The following is a 25,148-nucleotide window of genomic DNA, read 5'->3' as shown; positions in this document are numbered from 1 at the left end:
AATAGGAAATAACTTTCTCTAGAAAAATTGTAAGTATTCATATAACTGCCACATATGCAATAAGGCCTCTGTCCTGTACATCCTCTCCAACACCACTAGGAAAATTAAAGTTCATATTAATAATGCAAGATACCATCATTTTACATGATATTTTAAACACGGATTCTGTATAATTTAAACACAATTATTCTGATGAGCCTTGCAACCACAGTATGTTTTATTTCATACATCTGCAGAAGTAACTAAGTTTGCAGTCAAATAGTATACAACAGCAAAAACTTTAAAATATTTGTAATCAAATATGAAACCTGATTAAAATGCAGAAAGACTTCTCAAAATATGTTTAACAAAACCCATATATGATAATTAGTCAAATGTCCATTTAATCTGATCCTAATACTATGGAGATGTTTTCATTTCAAATTATTATTATGGCTTACTGGTATGACAAATTGATAGATAAAAAATAATTGTAGAGAAACCTTTGTATATGGATGGGCCTGAACCCAGCTCAGGAACTAAAGTTTGTCGTGAATTTGGGGGCGGTTAATGGTTTGTGAAGAGATGTTTATTAATTGAAGAGCCATCCTGAACTTCCACAAATTTTGATGCAGTTCATGGCAGTTTGTGAAAAGCAGAAGATGGGTTACTCAACAGTGTCATCATGGGGTAGTACAGTTCTTGCCATGTGCCAAGTTCATGTATGCCAGTCACCATGTGGAACCTGAAAACAAAACTAGTTTAAGGATACAGAATCCTATGTGCACCCATGTGGCAGTAAGCTCCATTGAATTTTCTGGGATTTAGGACTGGCCTGTTTATTGAAAAATTTGAAATAATAAAACAAAACAAAAGCATGTCAATAAAAAGCATTATTTTAACTCTCACATCCTTGCATCGCATGTACTGCTACGAATTTAGTGCGGCATAGAAATATTTTTGTGTTGCTAACAAGAGCAAATTTCTGCCAACACATACATATGTGCAGAGTTCTATACTGAATTGCCCTCCAGTGAAATCAGGGGGGAAACCCAGAACTTCAGAACCTTAAATACTAACAAGTTTTTGTTCTAGCATAAACTTTTGTGGACTAGAGGGTCAGTTTTTCAGATGCCTATACTTATATTAGAATTAAAAAGCCTGTTAGTCTTGAATACACTGCAAGACCCCTGCTTATTTTTGCTGCAAGAGGTAATAAGGCTACGCCTCGGGAGGAGTTATTACCCTGACTTCAGAAGGATATAGTGTATTCCTGCGAGGACTCACTGGGCAACAATGACCAGCAGGAAAGGCAAGCACTTTACATCGCCTCAGCGATAGTTTCCCAGCGGGGTTTTTCTCCAGGCGGCCTTCTCGTGAAGAAGGCGCTCGAACTTCGTCCCACCTCACCACAAAGGGGGAGGAGGCCGAAGGGGTGGCTCCCTTCCCGTTGGGGACGAAGCCCTTTCTCTCCTCCCCCCGCCTTGACGAACAAATGGGATATTCACGAGGAGTCGCCAGAGGAACTCCTTCAGGGAGACCGTCGCCTCTACGCCGCTTTATAAAAGTGGTCCCTGACCAACTCCCGCGCCGTCGCCGCCCAGCAGCTGCCTCTGCTCGAAGCAGGACAAAATAATGAGAGCAGCCGCCTCGTGCTCCTTCGTGGCCCTGGGACTTCTGCTGGCCGCAACAGCTCAGACCTCCAAGAAGCAGCAGCCGCAAAGACCGAGGTAATCCTCCTTACGCTAACCAGCCCCCTTTGCAGTGGGAGTTAGAGCAAGAGCCCGCGAACAGCAGATGCTCTGCGGACTCCTTACTTGCCGTTCTCTCTCCTTCCAGGTCTCCGCGCCCTCACTGCCCCCACAAGGCATCGCAGTAGCAGGCACACCCCGCAAACTGCTTTAGGTTCCTCGTGGTGCTGAGGGGCAACTTACTTTGCTCCCCCTATACTCTTCTGTTCACTTATGAGGCTTACGTCTGGCTTGTTGAGGTGGACAGAGAGGGAGAGTATGCCTCCGAATTGCTCAGTTCCACGCGACAGGGAGTGAAAAACCACATCCTTAGCAGCACACAGAGTCGGTGCTCTAAACGCATTGGTGTGGGATCATGCCCACTGCCAATAAAAGGGGTTGTTTTGAGGACAAGCGCAAAGCACGGGTTGGGTGCTGGGAAAGTTTGAAGTAACAAAAATTGTCTGAGCATTTGTAGATGCCATAACGGCCCCTAAAGTATCTGGGTTAGAGAATGCAAACCTCCGCGGTCAAACGATGTTGAGCTCCTGTGTAGTCTTATAAGGGTTTCCAGACCATCTTTGCTATTTGTTCACAGTAGATCTTCTGTAAACGCTGAGTGGATATATTAGCAGACAGAACAGCTGTGATTAGCCACAAATTCTTAGTGCATACTCACCACGTGTTAACATGCACAAGAAGAGGTCTCAATGCCCCCCCCCAGGTTTACGGGGGGGGGTGCTTTTAATCCTTTCCTCGGCTGACTTTTAATAGTTGGAAAAAGCCAGCACCTAACTGCTTTCGTTCAGGTGAGGCAAAAACCATCTGGGTAACTCCACATGAAGCAAGTCAGGGTGAGTTTTTGCAGTGAGAATACTGCATAAAATGCCTTCAGTAGGGTTCTCCTCATTGATCAAACAATCCCAGAGGCTGCATTTGTGAAAGAGAAAAGTTTTAAAATGGAATGTGGGGACATGTAATTGAGTTGACAATTTCTAACAGGACTTCGATTCTCTCATTGACTGAAACCAGATTCTACAAATAACACACAACTTCAGCTGAGCCTGTGTTGATATGGCTTTTATGGGAGGGGAAAGCTGTTCTGTTCACAACCACTGAAGCAGTGATGTACCGCTGCTCCTAATATTCTGATAGTCGAGTTGATGCAACACTGAAGATTGAATCCACACAAAGCCTTTTTCAGGGAATTCTCTGTGCTTCATACTGGTTGTTGGCCGAATAAATAATTGAAATTAAATTGAAAATTCTTTGTGCCAAGCACATGAAGAATGAAGCTAAAATAGTCTCCTGTACTAGACTATACATACTTTTTTAGATATTTCATCCATGGTTCTGCTTTAAACAACAGGCTGGGAAGTCAGGATCTCTCGAGTTCAGAAGTACTGTTAGGTAACATCAGAATTAAGTTTATAAAAGTGAGCACAGGGTGGATGAATACTTCTGTAGTTTAGTGACATGTCCGGAAGACAAAATATTGAGATTTTGAGATTATAGCATTATTTGAAGGCTGTGATATAGTCCATGTGAAAATAACCTGCTGCATATACCAATGCACTGTAGTAACAACAGGACTTCCACTTGGCTAGTTTACCTGACCTGTTAACCCAGAAATGGCCATCTCTGCCACCCGTCACCAGAGCTTTTTCATTTTAAAAAATCAGTAATTGAATATTGTTATAATGATCAGTATATCTAATTCTTAATGTTGCCAGTTCTGAGGATACTTAAATCTAGAGACTGGAGCCATGAACAGATAAGACATCCTTCTGCAAACCTGAGAAAAAAGAACCCTGTTTGCAGAAACATATTTTTAAAAAATACAGGAAGGAGGTTAAAAGAAACACAAAATTATAGAAGCAGCCTCTGTACCTTTAATAAATAAATGACCTCAGTAGCCATTTCTAGGCAGCCACATAAGTGTTGCCAGCCTTGGTCTGTCAGGGAGAAGGGGCATGGTGCTTTGCAGGGCTGTTCTGGCATTTGAGGGAAGACGCTTTGGGGCAGGACTGGTTAGCAACCATCAGGTAACTTGCTACTACACTGCTTGCATAACTCACCCAGGCCTAGTTGCTGGTTACTGTTCAACAGCAGCCATTCCACAAAAGCTTGTGCGTTGTAATGGTTTGAATTCTAAACCAAGATCTGAGAGGTTCATTCTGCCATGGGTGACTTTGAGCCAGTCTGGGTGACTTTGGACCAATCATACACACTCAACCTAACCTATCTCACAGGGCAATAGGATAAAATGGATGAGAGGAGAAGCTGCTTTGAGTCCCCATTGCGGAGAAAGGTAGAGTATGAACAAAATGAATAATATAGTTGAAGATAACGAAGCAGATAAAAAGTTGGTTAGTGAGTGGCTGAGAAGGAGACAATTAGGTAAGGAAAGGTGAGGATATGGGGGTTGTGCAGGGATTTTTTTGTAGCAGGAATTTCTTTGCATATTAGGCTTCACCCCCCCCCCCCCCCCGATGTAGCCAATCCTCCAAGAGCTTACAGTAGGCCCTGTAATAAGAGCCTGTAAGCTCTTGGAGGATTGGCTACATCAGGGGGTGTAGCTTAATATGCATAGGAGTTCCTGCTACAAAAAAAGCCCTGGGGTTGTGGAATCTTAAACAAATTACATCCTTCTAAGTTCACTAAAGTCAATGGCAAGGTGCATAGAACGATGTAACTCTGTTTAGGATTGCATTGGATATGGCATTTGTTTTCAGGACAGAGAGCATACCTTTGTCCTCCTTTTTAGTTTCTGTTCAACCATTAAGAAATCCAGAATATACATTCTTTCTTTGTCTCAGGGATTCTAGAAAAGAAGAAATCCTGGGGTAGGTGCAAAATAAAACAGGAGTCTGGTAGCACCTTAAACAATAAGAAATTTTATTCCAGTTTAGAGTCAGAACTGACTTCATCAGATGCTAAATGTTCATTGGATAGGAAGAAGTATTTCTGTGTAGACAACAGAAGTAGTGTGGGGGAACTGTTATAAAGAAAGACAGTTTAAAACAATATCCATTCAGAAAAAAGTAATCATGCCACTCAAAATGGATACTGTTGATCACTAGACAAGGTTTAATAGGTCTAGTCAGAGTGAGTCATGATATGCAAACCCAACTAGAAAAGTATAGGTACAGAAGAGCTAATTAACATGTGTCAAGGGGGGGATGAGATATTAACACTGAGTAAGAAATTTCAAGTTCCCATTAAGACTTGTCTGTGAGAGAGCATGTTAAACTTCTTGATGAATGTTAATTAAGCAATTTCCCTTTGTATTTTTCCTTTGAAGTTCTTTTTAGAATACTAGTGACTTTAAGTTCAGAAGTAGAATGCCCTCAGAGAGTAAAAGGTTGACCATATAAGACTATAATCAGTCTGTTGTGTATCTTTTAGCATTAGTCAATAATTTTCCTTCTCTCTGTCATCTGTTCTGAGTAAGATGGGAATGAATCACTGATGAGTGCTGTCCAGTGGTCATGACATGTCTACTCCACCCACCTATATGGATTTCTTTTTCTGTCTCCACCCACCTTGATATCTTTTTCTTTTCTGTTTCAGAACTTGGGGCACTGTTGCCTTTCTGATAATTTCTTTAGTCACTATTTGTTCTTCCAGACAGTTCTTCCGGGGATTCAGGGGCTGGCCTTACAATGGCTTTCCCCTTTCCTTGAAGGTCGGGGACAAAGGGTGGCGATTGGGGGTGAACAGTCCCAAAGACACACGCTTGATTGCAGAGTGCCTCAGGGGGCAGTGCTCTCCCCGATGTTGTTCAACATCTATATGCGCCCCCTTGCCCAGATTGCCTGAAGGTATGGGTTGGGTTGCCATAAGTATGCTGATGACACCCAGCTCTATCTACTTATGGACGGCCAGCCTGCCTGTGTGCCAGAAAACTTGGACCTGGCGTTGCAAGCTGTGGCTAAATGGCTCAGACTGAGTGGATTGAAGCTAAACCCAGCCAAGACAGAGGTCCTTTGCCTGGGTCGTCGTGGCCCGGGAAGAGAAATCCCCTTACCAGCCTTTGACGGTGCGCCACTGACAACGGCGCACAAGGTCAGGAGCTTGGGGGTACTATTGGAGCCTTCCTTGACAATGGAGGCTCAAATAGCCGCCACTGCCAAGTCCGCATTCTTTCATCTTAGGCGAGCAAGGCAGTTGGCCCCTTTCCTGGAGCATGATGCTCTGGCAACGGTGATCCACGCAACGGTCACCTCGAGGTTGGACTACTGTAATGCCCTCAACATGGGGCTGCCCCTGTGCCGAACCCGGAAGTTGCAGCTAGTGCAGAATGCCACTGCCTGGCTGCTATTAGGGCTTCCTAGATGGGAGCACATCCAGCCAGGGCTCCGGGGACTGCACTGGCTGCCAATAATATACCGAGTTCGGTACAAGGTGCTGGTTATTACCTTTAAAGCCCTATATGGCCTAGGACCTGCCTACGTTAGGAACCGTCTCTCCCCACATGTTCCCCAGAGAGTGTTGAGATCGAGTTCTCAAAACCTGCTTGCAATCCCCGGGCCAAAGGAGGCCCGACTTAAGTCGACCAGAGACAGGGCCTTTTCAATCACAGCCCCTTGCTGGTGGAACCAGCTACCGGAAGAGGTGAGGGCCCTGTGGGACCTTGGGCAGTTCCGCAGGACCTGTAAGACAGTCCTCTTCCAGTTGGCATACAACTGATTGGTAATTGAAAATTTCGAATAGAAGGAGTATGGTACTTTGGTAAATGGCTTTGTTTTACTGTTTTACTGTTTTTACTGGTTTATTGTTTAAATGTTGTAAATTGATGTATTTTAAAACTTAATCCTATGTTAGAACTTTTGTGTTGTCAGCCACCCTGAGCCGCTTTAGTGGGAAGGGCGGGATATAACCTAAATAAAATGAAAATATTAAAATATTAAAGAATATTTTTTTCCCCCAACGGGAACTCAGATCAGCTTACACCATTCTCCTCTTCTCCATTTTATCTTCATAACAACCCTATGAGGTAGGTTAGGCTATGAGTGGATGACAGGCTCAAGTTTACCGAGTGAGCTTCCAGGGCAGAGTGGGCATTCAAACCTGTGTCTCCTGGAGTATAGCAGGACACTGTAACTGCTACACCACCCTCTTGTTTCTCATAATTGCTACAGATGCTTCAGAACAATTATTGCGTCCATCACATCCCCTAAATGCACTGAATATTATATTTATCATGTGTATTTTCGTTGCACATCTTCTCTCTGGGTTGTGAATTCCTGTTTTGAAAGGTTCTCAGTGTACACAAAGTGACTTTGACAGCTTTCTATAAACCTCTAGAGCCTGTTTCACTGCATTCAGTTTAGCTTCTTTAAATAGCTACATATTATGTGTTCTTTTCTTCACGATCACTTTCCTTGGTTTGCATAGTTTCCTGACAGTCCCCATGTGATCTTTAGCCTCCCCCTTATTAATCTTTTGCCATTGGTAGGTATTGTGTTGCATTTAGAAATTTTCTTTCAAATGAAGACTCCATGCAGCCCTGCTTAGGAGTTTCAGTGTCAAAAAAGCAGTATCCCTCCATGTTGCTGTGCTTGTGGCTTTGCCCCCAGCATGATCTGTAAGAGCTAGACAAGGAGGGGGAGGCAGTGTGACAGCAGAAGGCACAATATCCAGGGAAATGTCATTCTTTCTCCTTCTGCATTCCTCTGCCCCCTCCCTCCATACAATGTAGACAGTAATCCCAGTCTATTTTACAGGTTTGTTGCAAAGATTTCTTAGATAAGACATGTATGTAATTTGAACTAGATTTGGCACAGTAGTAATTTTTTTGGTGAAATAAATACTCTCACTAGTATCTTCTTACCCTGAGCTTCCAGGCAACTTGCAGAACATATTCCCCAAGCAGTTTAGTGATGATGTGGAGCTTATGACTATGCTTAAGGTTTGTCTCTGAAATGTGGCTCCCCAGCTTCCCCCACAGACCCATTTGTACCCATAACAAATATTTTTACTTGTGGGATAGGCCTGGCTGATCAATTTTGAATTAGAATACATTCCAGATGTCAGTTATTTTAAGGCATCTATATTGTATTACATTTTAAATAACTACAGAAAGTTTAACTGCTTTTCTCAGATGCCTTGTGCATTTTATCAGTGGCATTCCAAATGACAGCTATTCTCTGCAACCTTTATAATACTATTTCAGAAGTAAGTAAAGCTCCTTTTTCCCCCCTCCAGGTCTTTTAAATGTGGTGGTGCTCTAACTGGATTATCAGGGTTTATTGGCAGTGAAGGATACCCAGGAGTCTACCCTCCAAACAGCAAATGTACTTGGAAAATAACAGTAAGAACTTCTGATGTTACAAAATTTGCTGAAATTTGTGGCATGCAGCGTTGCTCTATTACTGGAGCTTTGTATTGGGTGAAGGGTGCCTGTGATGATATATTGGTAGCATAATGGTAATTCATCAGGATGGACTACTTTAAAATTGCATTTAATGCAGTAATGAAAAGTAGAGCATCCAATCATATTCAGATAAATCAGTAGTGAAAATTTCATAATTTCAGTTGTGGAAATGAAAGTTGACTCTAGAAAGTAGGACCTCTTGCTGTAAATCAGCCAGTTTTTGGAATTTAGGCTTTAATGCTGGAGTGTGTGGACTGCAAGGATAAGGTACACTGAATGAGTTCATCCTGTCTCCTCCTATAAAGGAGCCCAAATAAGAAATGCCCATTGTTTATACAAGGACACTAGGCACCTTTTTATCACACGTTTCAAAGGCATTAAGCATTTTAGAAAGGAACATGCAAGCTGTTTCATGTGTTATGAGTAAGTTAATGATGGATAACACATTTGGGGGTGTTATATGGAGGGGGAACATGCATGCTTTTAATTGAAAAAATTCAAGTAAACTACTATCTAGCACATATATGAACATATGAAGCTGCCTTATACTGAACCAGACCCTTGGTCCATCAAAGTCAGTATTGTCTACTCAGACTGGCAGCGGCTCTCCAGAGTCTCAAGCTGAGGTTTTTCACACCTATTTGCCTGGACCCTTTTTTGGAGATGCCAGGGATTGAACCTGGGACCTTCTGCTTACCAAGCAGATGCTCTGCCACTGAGCCACCGTCCCTCCCCTCATATAACATCACTTGACACCAGATTCCAAGCTTCCCTTTCCCTCCAACCCCCCCACCCTGCGCAGGTAAAATATTAATTGTAATCATTTTCTGATCATAAAAGCAATGTAGATGTATATTGAATTAAATAAGATCTACTAGGCTTTTCCAAATAAATTATTAACAAAAGGCACAGTTCTTATTAAGCTGTCTAGCCATTTCTAAATGTCAGTTTGTGCATGATAAGAACTACCCACACTTTCAAGAGCCACGGCTTCCTTGTGGCTGTCCTGGATTTTTTGCATAGTTGCAACAAATGAAACAGCTACTCACTCTGTGCTTACAGGTTGGTTTGATTATCAAAGGACTAGAATGATAAGGCAAGACCAGGAGTAGTGTGACAGTTCATTATATTACTATATGTTTTTCAGAAACAATAAATTGTATCATTTATTTATTCATTTGTTCCTCACCTTTCTCCCCAGTGAGGATTCAAAGGGGCTTACATCATTCTCCTCTCCTCCATTTTATCAGCACAACAGTCCTTTGAGGTAGGTTAGGATGAGAGAGTGTGACTGGCTCAAGGTCTAGGGTTGCCACTTGCCAGCCCCCAGATGGGAGTGGGAGCTCTCCAATTTCAAGGGCTCCTGCCTGCCACCAACCAGCTAGTTGGCTATGGAAGCCCTGCCCCCAACAGTCATGAGCCCACAGGATGGGATGTCACACAGAAGTGATGTCATCATGCCAGGAATGTTGCACATGATGTCATCCCACCCCACAGACTCCTGGAAAGTTTCCTTTCACCCACTGCTGGCACCAGGTAAGGACCTGACAGCCCTACCAAGGTCACCCAGTAAGCTTCTATGGCACGAGTGATTTGAACAGGTATCCCAGATACAAATCTGACACTCTTAATCACTACACTACACTAGCTCTCACACTTTGCAGGTCATTAATTCCTTGGGTAGCCCTAAATTGGAAGTGACTTGATAGCATGTAGCACACACACACACAGTTTCAGAAATCTTCTGTGACTGATTTACTAATTAAGCCTGGTGTAAAACAGTCACCTCACGGGTTGGTAATGAACCGGTGCTTGCCTTTTTAAAACAGTATCTCTTCAAGAGGTTCAGTCTTTCTTTCAGTATAGAAGTTGGTTATTCTGTTTCTCTAACTATAGAAGCTGGTCATTCTATAAAATTCAGTGCTTTATATTACAGCCTTGATACAATCCAAGAGCCTGTGGTGCTACCACAGCTGTTACCGATTGTCTCTCATATAGCAAAACAGAAAGCGTCGCATGCCAGTGGTTTTAACATAATCTCCTTCTTGGCAGTCCTCAGTGATTTAGGTTGAGTAATCTAAGAACCCTCAGTACATACAAGTGTATAAGAATATGATATAAAAATAGCATTCAGCACTGTCACACACTTTAACTGGATAATTAAATATGTTCAGTAGCTGAATTCCATTAAAAGATTTCTGAGAAGAAGCATATATATATATATATATATATATTCCCTATTGCATGGTATATCTTAATTCTTTTTTGTGTCTGTGTTCTAGTTAATCCTTTGTTTGAAAGCTGCCTTGAAGATTAGGTGATCAAAAGGTGTAGTATAAATTGTTAGAGTAAAAGAAACAAAATTGTGTTGGATCTTGCTTAACTGAGTTTTAGGAGGGTCTTTCTCACTCAACTGCAGCCTAATATCATGGAACTGATAAAGGTGGTTGCATTATTACCTGGGATGACACAGAACATTGTGTGGAACAGAAGGTGAGTGAGGAGAAGTGCTCCCAGTCTCCCTAGCATTCCCTTGTTTTCAACCATATAAGACCATCAGACTGCTTCAAAACTGTGAGTGCTGGAAGGTTGGAAGGTGAGTGAGGAGAAGTGCTCCCAGTCTCCCTAGCATTCCCTTGTTTTCAACCATATAAGACCATCAGACTGCTTCAAAACTACCTATGGCAGTGAGGCCAGAGGGTTGCCCAGCTTCTTCTCCAGTCACAATGAAGTCACAGTGAACACAATCTCACAGTGCGCCATGTTCTCTTCACTCATATTCTCCTTAGTGAAGACACTTAATGTATTTATTTATTTAACATATTTAATGCCATCTTTCCACCTGATCACAGTCCCATAGTTAAAAACAGCATATAAAATTATAAAATAATTCAATAAAAATACAAACAATACCAGAACCAGGGAGGAGGTCCAATAATGGTTATTGAAACAATGAAACAAAAAAGTCTTCATCCATGGGTGGAAGCTGGAGATTGAAGGAGAATTCAAGCCAGCAGCTTAAGATGGATTCTGTATGTTCCTGACAACTTCTGTGAGTCTAGAACTGTTTGGTGGATTCTGGGCTCTGAAGTGCCATCCTAGTGGTCCATGACTCAGTGCTGAATACTGAGTTCTCTGAACATTCTCTGTGTGTCTGGCTTGCTTCTGGGAGCCTGTTGCAGTCCCAGACTTGACAACAAACTGTTTCAAATGCCTGTGTAGTGACAGAACTTGACACAATTAGAATTCTCTTGGAAAGGCAGTTCAGGGAATGGTGATTCTCTTAAATCTGATGTCCATTCTGATGTTTAAATTATATTACTGCTAAATATGCTTGCTGGGAAGCTAGTTTGAATGAGTACAGTGGGAGCAATGAAAGAAGAATATGGATTTATATCCTGCCCTTCACCACCCAAAGGAGTCTCAGAGTGGATTACAATCTCCTTTCCCTCCCCCTCCCTACAACAGACACCCTGTGAGGTAGGTGGAGCTGAGAGAGCTCTGACAGAAACTACTCTTCAGAGGAACAGGTCTGCAAGAACTTATGACTGAAGGTCACATCAGCAGGTACATTTGGCAGAGTGGAGAATCAAATCCAGTTCTCTCAGATAAGATTCCAGACACTTAACCACTACACCAACCTGACTTTGTACAAAACATATCTTCTTGTTTCTGTGGGACCTGTATAAAACATATCTTCAAACTTCTTGTTTCTATGGGACCAATCCTAAACAGGTCTCACTCAGAAGCCCCATTTTGTTCAGTGCGGCATACTCCCAGCGGAGGGTCTTAGTGGTCTTTATGAAAGTCATATCTAAGACTACAGTCATATGCAAATGCCACAGAAGATTGTGAGCCTCAGCTGCAGCTTTCACCAGTGAACAAAGCATTGGGAGGATCTTCTGAAATTACAGGACAGACATTACTAAGTAATTAAATTCAGCAACAAAGATAATAAATGGAATTTGTTATAATTAATCATAAGTACTACATTATAAGTACTACATTAAGTACCCCCATGAACAGAAACAAAAGGGTAAAAGATGGCGCTGGCAGATGAGCCCCTCAAGTCAGAAGGTACCCAATATGCTACTGGGGAAGAGCATCCAAGTAACCACAGAAAGAGTGAAGCAGCTGGGCCAAAGCCAAAAGGATGCTCAGCTGTGGACGTGTCTGATGGTGAAAGAAAAGTCCGATGCTGCAAAGAACAATATTGCATTTGAACGTGGGTTGTAAGATCTATGAATCAAGGTAAGCTAGATGTGGTCAAACAAGAGATGGCAAGACTGAACACCGACATCTTGGGAATCAGTGAACTAAAATGGACGGGAATGGGTGAATTTAACTCAGAGGATCACTACATCTATTATTGTGGACAAGAGTCCCATAGAAGAAATGGTGTGGCCTTTATAGTTAATAAGAGAGTGAGGAAGACAGTAATGGGATACAATCTCAAAAATGACAGAATGATCGCGGTCCATATCCAAGGCAAACCATTCAATATCACAGTAATCCAAGTCTATGCCCCAACCACTGATGCAGAAGAAGCTGAAGTGGGCCAGTTCTATGAAGATCTACAACACCTTCTAGAATTAACACCAAAAAAAGATGTCCTCCTCATCATAAGGGACTGGAATGCCAAAGTGGGAAGTCAAAAGGTGACCGGAACAACTGACAAGTTTGGCCTTGGAGAACAAAATGAAGCTGGGCAAAGGCTAATAGAGTTTTGTCAAGAGAACAAGCTGGTCATAGCGAACACCCTCTTCCAACAACCTAAAAGGTGACTCTACATGTGGACATCACCTGATGGGCAACACAGAAATCAGATTGATTATATACTCTGCAGTCAAAGATGGAGAAGTTCCTTACAGTCAGCAAAAACAAGACTTGGAGCTGACTGCGGCTCAGATCATGAGCTACTCATCGCAAAAGTCAGGCTTAAACTGAAGAAAACTGGGGAAGCCATTAGGCCATTCAGGTTTGACCTTGATCACATCCCTTATGAATATACAGTGGAGGTGAAGAATAGGTTTAAGGAACTAGAATTGATAGAGTGCCTGAAGAACTATGAATGGAGGTTTATGAACTATGAATGGAGGTTTTGTACAGAAGGCAGCAATCAGCACCATCCCAAAGAAAAAGAAATGCAAGAAAGCAAAGTGGCTGTCTGATGAGGCTTTACAAATAGCTGAGGAAAGAAGGAAAGCGAAAGGCAAAGGTGAAAAGGAAAGATTCACCCAACTGAATGCAGATTTCCAGAGAACAGCAAGGAGAGATAAGGAGGCCTTCCTGAAGGAACAATGCAAAGCAATAGAGGAAAATAATAGAATGGGAAGGACAAGAGATCTATTCAAGAAAATTGGAGAAATCAAGGGAACATTTTGTGCAAAGATGGCCATGATAAAGGACAAAAATGGTAGGGACCTAACAGAAGCAGAAGAGATCAGGAAGAGGTGGCAAGAATACACAGAAGAATTATATAAGAAGGATTTCAATGTCCCGAACAACCATGACAGTGAAATCACTGACCTTGAGCCAGACATCCTGGAGTATGAAGTCAAATGGTCTTTAGAAAGCATTACTAACAACAAAGCGAGCAGAGATGACGGTATCCCAGCTGAGCTATTCAAAGTCCTAAAAGATGATGCTGTTAAAGTGATGCACACATTATGCCATCAAGGTCATGTTAAAGATCCTACAAGCTAGGCTTCAGCAGTATGTAGATCGGGAACTACCAGAAGTTCAAGATGGGTTTCGGAGAGGTAGAGGAGATCTAGAGATCAAATTGCCAACATTCGCTGGATTATGGAGAAAGCACAGGAGTATCAGAAAAACGTCTATTGCTGCTTCATTGACTATGCTAAAGCCTTTGATTGTGTGGATCACAACAAACTGTGGCAAGTCCTTAAAGAGATGAGAGTACCAGACCACCTCATGTGTCTTCTGAGAAACCTGTATAAGGGTCAAGAAGCAACTGTCAGAACGGGATATGGAACAACTGATTGGTTTAGAATAGGAAAAGGAGTTTGACAAGGATGTATATTGTCACCCTGCTTTTTTAATTTATATGCAGAGTACATCATGTGGAATGCTGGCCTAGATGAAGCACAAGTTGGAATTATGATTGCCGGGAAAAACATCAACAACCTCAGATATGCAGATGACACTACTCTAATGGCAGAAAGTGAGGAGGACCTAAAGAATCTCTTGTTGAGGGTGAAAGAGGAGAGCACAAAAGTAGGCTTGAAACTCAACACCAAAAAAACTAAGATCATGGCATCTGGCTCCATCACACCAAGGCAAATAGAAGGGGAAGACATGGAAGTAGTGACAGACTTCACATTTCTGGGATCCAAGATCACTGCAGATGATGACTGTAGCCATGAAATTAAAAGATGTTTGCTCCTTGGGAGGACAGCTATGGCGAACCTAGGCAGTATAATAAGTTCAGTTCAGACTTTTATTGGCATAAGAGCAGTAACGATTCACAATCAAAAGTAGATACAAAGGCCTGAAATATAGTAAACACAATACATAAACAATCAATTAAAATAGCAGCCAATAACACTAATCAAGAGTAGACACCCAGCAATTAAAATACAGTAGTATGCCTAGATTTAATTTGATAGGCTTCCGCTAAGAAGTTCGCAACACATGTACTAATATGGGGATTAAGATCTTCTAAAAGGTAGAATAGAATTTTCCTTTTAGTAAATACATTGTGTTGGAGATATTCAGCTAAAAATCGTCTACGTTGTGAGGCCAGGAGAGGACATTCTAAAATAATATGGGATATAGAATCAAGGACTCCTAATTCACATGAACATAATCTATTTTGGAGAGGTATCTGTCTAAACCTTCCATAGAGAACTGTTAAGGGTGCTACAAACTGAATAGCCTTCAGCATGTCCAAATGTATGCTGTATTTGTGTATGTTATTCAGAACAATTTTAAATTGCTCTGAGAAGTGATAAGGGCAAGACAGGCTGATGGATAGTTGTCATTTTTTTTCTATCCCAAAATAGTTCACCTGCTCTTTACAGAGAACACAAAACTGATTATACTCTTGACTCAAGTGAGAGCAGAATCAGACCCTCAATAGCACAACTGAACATCCAAGAAATATTTTATTTTCTTATCATTTGGATGAAGTTAGTTAACACAGGTAAATGTTTTCCTGATGAGACAAAAATATGAAAAAAATTATTATTTAAAATATCAAAATAAATTCTTACAGACACGTATCCTTGACATTTAAGAACTCGTGGTAACAGCTGTCCATGAAAACTATTCAAAACAAGTGCTGAGATCTGGCTTCCTGAAAAATATTTCAGCCATTGGAAGTCTTTAGCTAAACAGATATTTTAAAACAAGTAGACAGTAAGGAAAAGTGAATAGAGTGGTACTGAAAATGGGGAATTCCCACTTTTGTTTCTAGTTTTGCCATAAGTTTGGCAAATCAGATCTGTGAGCTTCAATTTCCCTCTCTGGTAAAATTCATTACACAGAAAAGTTTTATAATACTCAAAGACAGATTATCTCTGCTTGGGGATGCATGTTATGTCTGAGCTCAAAACACAAAAGAGATTTGGATCAACTTTTGCATATCCAGTTAATTTTTCATCCCTTCTTCCACGTCGCATCCCCTCCCCTCGCAGTAGTAACTATCACAACTGTTGGGTGTTCCTGTTAAGATCTCAACTTGGAAACTATACAGGTATGGTTAAAGATTTAATCAAACAATGATTTTAGGTTTAAGTAAATGAGGTCTGAACTCACTTATTTATACCTGGTCCCCTTCCCCTTATGCTTCCATTTAGTTCACCTCTCTTTGGTTAGCCATTTACACTTTGCCTATAACCCATGATTACAGTCCATATTTGAAGGTGGTTTGCAATCTTAGTTTGGATGGAAAGCAAAATCATAGTCTGCCAGTGCAGATGTAAGAGTAAATGATATGGTTTGTGTTAATGCAGAAGCACTAATTGACTCTGACGATGTGGCTGGGGTTGGGGTGGGGATGCCCGAGCATAGAGGCACCAAACTATTATTTGGCCTTACAGCTGAGCCATGCCATAGCTTCATGCATACTTTTTGTTTGACACTGGCTTTTCTTTCAAAACATTTATTTTGTCTTGTCAATCAAGGACATAAGTTAAAAAAAAAGAAAAACAACAATGCAAGATTTGTTTTAAAACTGAGGGTTTGAATGTATTATTATAACATGCTGGCAGTAGTGTATAACTTTTAATAACCTTCTGTATTCCTGTTCATTGAGTGTGTATTTTCATCCATGCCTCAAGAACCAACAACCAACCACCGTTGAAGGGGGAAAAAGTTATACCCACAGAGAATTCTGTGATCCCTCAACCTGACCTCATATGAATGGCACTGTCATTCATAAATCCTCACCATCTAGTTTGAGACCATTCCCAGAGACTTGGTTAAGCCAAGGGCAAAGACAGGGACCATATGAAAGATATTCAGCATCAGTTTTGGAGGAGCATGAAATATTCAGAAGAAATCTCCTCATTAGGGAGGGAAGGAGGGTACCTGCTATGGAGGCAGAAGATGTGTTTCCAATAATGTATAAGCACAAGAAAAGCAAAAAAACACTTTGTCCAGACTCCCAGCTAAAGTTGAGACTACACCTTGGAAACATGGGGATCTTCATTAGAGTAAGTGAACAAATATATTCCTAAATGCACAGGAGGCTTAAAAGTGACATAAGAGGAAAACAAATCTGTATTAGCCCCTAGTAATTTGTCTGGAGTTACATGAATTTGGGGGCTGTAGAAAAACCACCAACCCTGAGCTGTTTGTGTGCAGTATCTTTATAGGGAGCAAGCAAATAAGTCAGACAGTGGAGCTATATCTGCACAATATTTAGGAAATTAGGGCAGCTTTGATAGAGAAAATAACTCTCTTTTCCTTGGAAAGGGAAAAATTAGCTCACTTTTTCCCTAGAGAAAGGGTGGGAGAAAGGGAGAGAAAGAGGAACTGCTAATTTATAATCTTACTTTCTCTTTTCAGTTAGTTCTTGGGTATCATAGCTCTCTATTGAGATTAAGCCAGAAGATTTTGTACAGCCCAAAATAAATGTAATATAGCTTTTTCATTTTTCTTATCAAGACACAATAGAGAGAAACCATTAGTTCATATACTCATAGTTATATGCTTTAATTTATCCAAAATCAGGTCCTAATAAGAAAGTTAAGATTCCAAGTACTGCATGTACCATACACGAGGGGGCCTTTCTGGCTTCCCTTCCCACTGAAGCTTATCTTGCTCTTCAAAAAACTGTTCCTACAGTTTGAGAACCATTAAGATAAGTACTTAATGCAGCATGGAGGGGGGTGCAGCCAGAACAAAAAATCATAACCTTCCTAGGCATGAGTTGAAATGCATCCTGCTTGCAGATGGAGTTCTTTTTGAATCCAATCGTATTAGATGCCACTTTTTAACTTCATGTCCCTGAAAAACATACAGATAAACAATTACATAAACCAAATGAAACATATTAAAATACCTAGCAAAAATCATTCCCTCCATTGGCATGAAATTCAATGGATAATTTTGATTAACTCATTCTATCCTACGTAAGAGAAATCATGTTGGATCAGGCCAATGGCCCATCCAGCCCAACACTCTGTCACACAGTAGCAAAAAACCCAACAGGTGCATCAGGAGGTCCACTAATGGGGCCAGGACACTAGAAGCCCTCCCACTGTTGCAACCCCAAGCACCAAGAATACAGAGCATCACTGCCTTAGACAGTTGTATGGGGTTGTATGGATAAAATGGGTGGAGGGAGAGGGCTGACCCATGTATACTACCCAAAGCCCCTTGGAGGAAAGGTAATATTAAAACAAAATAAATATTAAAACTCGGGTGCTGCAATAACAAAAATGCCACAACTTTATGTGAAATTTCTGAAGTATGTTTATAAACTGGAAAGTAACAGTTTGCAAGTTCTTTCTAAACAGGTTCTGTAGTTTTCTTATGACAAAATTTCATGGGATTGTGATAGTTTATTAATTCTTATGTTGCAGCTGTGGAACTGAATAGCTCCATCTCATGTTTAATTTTTTCCACACTGTTTCATTTATTTATATTTATTTATTTATTTATTTATATTAAGATTTATACCCCGCCCTTCTCACCTAGGTGTCTCAGGGCGGCTTACAACACAAAAATTAAAACAATTTCAGTTTAAACAATTAAAATACCATTAAACCATAATTTAGTAAAAACAAGATAGAGTAAAAAACCGGCGGCCTATAGATACATTTTTTCATCCAGGATATTTTGCATTGTCAGTTAATATCATAGGCCTGCCGGAAGAGGACTGTCTTACAGGCCCTGCGGAATTGCCCTAGATCCCGCAGGGCCCGCACCTCTTCCGGCAGCTGGTTCCACCAATAAGGTGCCGTTATTGAGTAGGCCCGATCCCTGGTGGATTTTAGGCGGGCCTCCTTTGGCCCGGGGACTACCAACAGGTTTTGTGAACCTGAACGTAGTACTCTCTGGGGAACGTGTGGGAAGAGACGGTCCCTAAGGTAGGCAGGTCCTAGGCCATATAGGGCTTTAAAGGTCATAACCAACACCTTGTACCGGACTCGGAATATTACTGGCAGCCAGTGCAGACCCTGGAGCCCCGGTCGAATGTGCTCCCATCTTGGGAGCCCTAATAACAGCCGGGCAGCAGCGTTCTGCACCAACTGCAGTTTCCGGGTTCGGCACAGGGGTAGCCCCATGTAGAGGGCATTACAGTAGTCCAGCCTCGAGGTGACCGTAGCATGAATCACTGTTGCCAGGTCGTCACGTTCCAGGAAGGGGGCCAACTGCCTCGCCCGCCTAAGATGAAAAAAAGCGGACTTGGCAGTGGCTGCTATCTGAGCCTCCATCGTCAATGAAGGCTCCAACAGCACCCCCAGGCTCTTAACCCTGCCCGACGCTGTTAATGGAGCGCCGTCAAAAACTGGCAGGGGGAGTTCCCTTCCCGGGCCGCAGCGACCTAAGCAAAGGACCTCTGTCTTCGCCGGGTTCAGCTTCAGCCCACTCAGCCTAAGCCACCTAGCCACTGCCTGTAACGCCCGGTCCAGATTTTCTGGGGCGCAGGCGGGCCGGCCGTCCATAAGCAGATAGAGCTGGGTGTCATCAGCATACTGATGGCAACCCAGCCCATACCCTCGGGCCATCTGGGCAAGGGGGCGCATATAGATGTTAAATAACATCGGGGAAAGCACCGCCCCTTGAGGCACCCCGCACTCAAGCGTGTGTCTCCGGGACAGTTCCTCCCCAATCGCCACCCTTTGTCCCCGACCGTCAAGGAAAGAGGAAAGCCATTGCAAGGCCAACCCCTGAATCCCTGCGTCGGCAAGGCGGCACGCCAGGAGCCGATGGTCGACCATATCGAACGCTGCCGATAGGTCCAACAACATCAGCACCGCCGAGCCGCCTTGATCCAGATGTCGCCGAAGGTCATCCACCAGGGCGACCAGCACCGCCTCCGTCCCGTGGCCCGGGCGAAAACCAGACTGGTAGGGGTCGAGGACAGAAGCATCATCCAGGAAGCTCTGTAGCTGCAACGCCGCTGCCCTCTCTATAAGTTTGCCCAAAAAGGGCAAATTCGATACCGGCCGGTAGTGTGCCAATTCGGTCGGATCTAACGTTGTTTTCTTCAGGAGGGGACGGACCACCGCCTCTTTGAGCGCCGATGGAAAATGTCCCTCCAATAGGGATCTATTTATGATATCCCGTATAGGATATCTTAGCTCCCTCTGGCAGGTCTTAATAAGCCAGGAGGGGCATGGGTCCAATTTACAAGTTGTTGGGCGTGCAGATAGGAGGATCCTGTCAACTTCTTCCAGGCTGAGCGCGCCGAAACCGTCCAGGACACACTCCGAAGACAGGCACGGAGCCTCAGGTTCGCTAACTGTATCTAATGTGGCAGGGAAGTCGGAACGGAGCGATGCGATTTTATCCGCAAAAAAATTCGCAAAAGCCTCACAGCCAATTTCCAATTCATTAAAATTTGGTCTGCCCTGTGGCAGCGTTGTAAGAGTCCGAATTGTATTGAACAGTTGTGCCGGGCGCGAAATTGCGGACGCAATCTCTGCCGCAAAGTAAGTTTTCTTTGTTCAGCCATAGCATTAAAAAAGCACCTCTAGTAAACATTTTAATATAAATCAATTAATGATGTAGGTGGCCCATGTAAGAGGTAATTGTTTGGTATAATTCATTATTTCGAAAATGATGTGAGCACAAAGAATTTACACATTTAGTGGTATAGTATTTGCCTCATCTTACATATCTCCTTGTAGTTGTGATTTTGCCTATTATTTACAAACTGTGTGGGACTGTGTATTGCTATCTGAATAGATCTGTAATGTGCATGGTGGAAAAACATGAATTTTCCCTTGGCCCCAACATATGTATAATGTAATGTGTGATATGAACCATATGCACATACGTTCATGCTTCTCTGCCACACAAATTGGAGGGCCTTGCAGCTGAAATGGCTCAAAATTAGTGGCATTAAAAAGTGATATGACAGATAGTGCCACACAATAAAAGGTTGCATCACGGTGTATTTTTGAAGATGGAATAAGTATATGTGTGAACAAAATTTCATGTTGTGTAAGCAGCATGAAGAAGCAAGCAATGGCAAACCACCTCTGAACATATCTTGCCTAAAAACCCTATGAGGTTACCATAAATCAACTGCTACTTGATGGCACTTTCCACCACCAAGCAACATGAAGAGCAGATAAGAATATATAAACAATGCAAGTTGATATAAGAATTTTTGAGAAGGAGTTTATCTGATCATCATACCAGATAATATATTAAGGGAACAATAAGGCAGTCTACTCCAGTATAACCTCCATTTTATTCAATGGAACTTACTTTGAGGATGGTATTCTTAGGATTTTAGCTTAAGGATGCAGTCTTATGCATGATTATCTGGGAATGGGACTCAGCAGCACAAATAGTAGATCATAGCATTTTTGGCACAACAGGATGTTTTATACTATGAACAATTAAGGTTTTAACATCCTTTTTCTCTGTAGGTTCCTGAAGGGAAAGTGGTTGTCCTTTCCTTTAGATTCATAGACCTGGAGAGTGATAACTTGTGCAGATATGACTTTGTGGATGTGTACAGTGGCCATGACAATGGGCAACGCCTTGGCAGATTCTGTGGCACTTCCAGACCTGGTGCTCTGGTAGCCAATAACAATAAAATGTTGGTGCAAATGATTTCAGATGCCAATACGGCCGGAAATGGTTTTGTTGCAAAGTTTTCTGCAGCAGAACCACATGAGAGAGGTATGTTGCATATTCTTAGTGCTTGTTTTAATATTAGATACTAAGATTATATAGATGGAATTAGACAATATATTTTGGCTGCAGAGAAGTATTAGAAATGCTTTGTAAACCACCAAACATTAGTTCCCAGTATTTCACTGAATAAATACAGACTGGTTTGACTACTGGGCAAGTTTGTTCAGCTACTGCATAGCCATAATCAGGGCTTTTTGTGAGCAGGAACGTACAGGAATGCAGTTCCGGCTGGCTTGGTGTCAGGGTGTGTGACCTAATATGCAAATGAATTCCTGCTGGACTTTTTCTACAAAAAAAGTCCTGGCCATAAAAACTAAAAAAGAAAAAAAGATTTCCCACTGGAGGCAAGTTGTGCAGCATTCCTGCCCAAATGTGAGCAGTGTGGCTTTTAAAAAGTATTTGTGATGAAAGGCCCCCATTTAAATGTGCCTCATTAGCCCAACATGGGTTGGGATCAGACAAGCTGGTTGCTGCTGCAGCCTCTTGGCTTTAAAAAAGCTGATCCAAGTTGAGGCATGCTGCAGCCATCAGATGGGCTGCATGGGGCAGAGCATTCACACAGCTTCTGTGTATGCATGGTGTGCTCATCCAGTCACATGCCCAGAAACACGCAATGGAGGCATGGCGGGGACTTTGCCACCAGGAAGTTCCCAGTGACTATTTAATGCCTATGGGAGTCATCCTATGATGAGGTAAGGATGAGTGGGCTGTGGGGAACAGATGTGTGTGTGAGATTGTGCACATTAAATCTGGGAGTGGGGGTGGCTATGGCAGGTCAAAAAGCCTGTCTGAATTCAACTATAGATTTGAACATATGAAGCTGCTTTATACTGAATCAGACCCTCAGTCCATCAAAGTCAATATTGTCTACTCAGACGGGCAGCAGCTCTCCAGAGTCTCAAGCTGCGGTTTTTCATGCCTATTTGCCTGGACCCTTTTTAGTTGGAGATGCCAGGGACTGAACCTGGGACCTTCTGCTTATTAAACAGATGCTCTATCACTGAGCCACCGTCCCTCCCCATATTTCACTCTTCTGACTACATTTCATGCTGGCTAAACTGATATTGGGTCAGCATGGGATAAATGTTGTGCCCAATTGATTGAGGCAGTGCAGAATTGCAACTTTTCCTTTTCAGTATTCAGAGGGGAAAAAATCTCTGTGCTGTGATTCAGTTTTTTTTTAAAAATGTGGTCACCTTACCTGGAAGGAGAATAGCTGGATTCATAGACCATAGTTGCAGTCTTCAGGAGGTTTAATAATGAACTGAATGTAGGTGCATTCAACTGGAGCACATACGGTGCTTGGGCGAGCAGACCATAGAGACTGTGCTTGAGCTGAGCAATTTAGCTTCACTGAATCTATGATTTTACATTAATGATATGTTGTGCATTTTTAGGAGATCAGTACTGTGGTGGTCGACTGGATAAGCCCTCTGGATCCTTTAAAACTCCTAATTGGCCCGATCGAGATTACCCAGCAGGAGTGACCTGCTCATGGCACATTATAGCTCCAAAGAATCAGGTGGGTTGTGTTCATGGTCTCAGCTTTCATCCACCCTCCCCTCTGCTTGCAAAACCTTATTGCAACATACCTATGGTTTTTGTGCTTGGGCTTACTAGGAAGGCACTGATAGACAAAACTGTTTCTTGATTAGCTGTGTATTATGCCTGCTGTTCAATAGTAGTAGATATACTAGTGACAAGTATAACTAGTGAGAAGTATAACAAATCTGAATGTCACAGGAAGACTGCTTGGGATATGCCTTCTGCTGTTTTTGCATCCACTAATCCACTGTATAATAAAATGTTCATAATCTCATAACAGGTTGACCTTTTAGTATTGATTAGTTTCCAGTTACTTATATAGCTGTGGTCCTTGTAAATAAACCTTGTTTTAATGAAAAATGTAAGTAAGGTATGTGCACGTGCACATGGTCACACACACAACATTCAGCTAGTATAATGTTGGGTCTTTATTTTCTGTTTCTATTTTTTCTCTTATAAAGTCTTCCTACACAGCTGATAGGACATAAAGAACTACTAATTCTTACTTTATAGTCTCTTCTGTGTTCATTTGCCTCTGTTTTTTTCTTTTGGTATAATGTCAGTAAAGTTTTTGGGAACATTATTTTCTGTTGGCCTGTTTTTCAGTTCAGCCTTTTAAAACTATAAGTGTTTAAGGAAAGGAAGAATGGCTTGTTAAAGAAAATAAATGAAGGTTTCTCATTAAATTTAACACAGACAAACCATTTCTGAGCAACAGAGTGGACACGCTGTCATTTTATCAAATTTACAATTCTATATATCCTTTAAGAACATTAAGGGGTGTATTTTCCATTCAAAGGTGTTTATTATATCAATATTTACTCTACCTTGAACCAAATAGTCCATTTGACAATGTTTAACAGTCTCTAGGCTCATTCTGTTACCTCTGCTCTTCTTCCCCATCATCCAGTTGTAATTTCATAATCTACTTAGTCATGGTTTTCCTTATAATAAGCATCTTACCATTTCATCTCTTCTGGCTGGTCATTTCGCCTAGATTCATATCCGCTTGCAGTCACGCTGTACAATCTTACAAACTAACATGTCTTTTCATACTGTGTCAGGCTATTCAATCTTTGCTCTGTCTTTTTTGTTATTGCCCAGGTTTCTGCTCCATAAACTATATTATGGCAGGAGACACATAGTGATTGAATACCTTTTAACTTCAAGCATATTTGGTAGGTTGGTTGCTTTTCATATCTACATGAAGCTTTCTGAAATCTTTTCCATGCCACTTTGAGTTGCCTTTTAATCTACTCCTCATTACCATAATCCTCCAAATGAAAGAGCTGTCCAAGATAAATATACTCATCTGATCCTTCATTTTTTCCTACATTGATCAAGAAAACATTTTCTTGAACTTTGTACTGTACATCAGCTTTGTCTTCTCCTGTATTCATCTTAAATCCACATTCCTTGTTTGCTGTGTACAGATCATTTCACAATTCTGTGGCTAGTCAGAGATTTCATTGAACGTGATTATGTACAAACTGCAGAATACTTTGATTGGTCTCATGTGCTCCCATTCATATCTGAAAATATCGTTGAATCATACCCATCATGTCTGTGTATTTTGTATGGATTCATATTCTTGAGAAACTGCTTTTAGAATGTTTTTAAACATACTATTTTCATTATATTCCAAAAAATGATTCTTCCAAAGCCTTTACTACCAATGAATTGAAGTCTTTTGGTGGCTCATTAAGAAACTTTTATATTTCAACTAGATATTTTGAAATTATTTGATGCCTTCTTACAGCCAAACAGTGAAATGAACCAAGAGAAAATTGTGCTTCCAGCCTTTAATTTTCAGATCTGTTCTTTGTTTGATTCTGTTCTGTGTTATGGCTATTATGGGCAAAGGAAAAATAGATGCATTTTATTCTTTGTGCAATATAAATGTTATAATTTGTATCTAGCCCTTGTACTTGTATAACTGAAGGGGCCAGTCAGCCTTAGTACACAGGAAAGCAGCATTTGCATTCACTCTTTTAAAATATAGAGTAGATAACAGTGGATATAGGAACAGCACAGAATTCGAAGAACTAATGAAATAAATCATTGTTGTGCGTATTGCAATGAGCTGGAGGGGCAATTCTTGATACATTTAGTTTTTGACACATTAAGTTTTAAAAGGACAGCATGAGCTGACTTGTGCTTGAAAGGGG

The 25,148-nt window shown here is 41.6% G+C and overlaps 1 protein-coding gene across 1 annotated transcript in view; it reads left to right on the top strand.

Annotated features, from left to right (window-relative positions):
• Nucleotides 1-1,378: 1,378 nt before the first annotated feature.
• PCOLCE2 (procollagen C-endopeptidase enhancer 2) overlaps nt 1,379-25,148 on the top strand; it is a 36,545-nt gene continuing 12,775 nt past the window's right edge. The window contains exons 1-4 of the mRNA XM_060242305.1: nt 1,379-1,709; nt 7,920-8,025; nt 21,165-21,420; nt 22,833-22,957. Of these exons, the coding sequence (XP_060098288.1) occupies nt 1,615-1,709; nt 7,920-8,025; nt 21,165-21,420; nt 22,833-22,957 (582 nt within the window). The 5' untranslated portion in view covers nt 1,379-1,614. The remainder of the gene's footprint in view (nt 1,710-7,919; nt 8,026-21,164; nt 21,421-22,832; nt 22,958-25,148) is intronic.

This window comes from Heteronotia binoei, chromosome 6 (assembly GCF_032191835.1).
Source record: "Heteronotia binoei isolate CCM8104 ecotype False Entrance Well chromosome 6, APGP_CSIRO_Hbin_v1, whole genome shotgun sequence".
Classification (NCBI taxonomy): Eukaryota; Metazoa; Chordata; class Lepidosauria; order Squamata; family Gekkonidae; genus Heteronotia; species Heteronotia binoei.
This window is presented reverse-complemented; position numbering and strand designations above follow the sequence as displayed.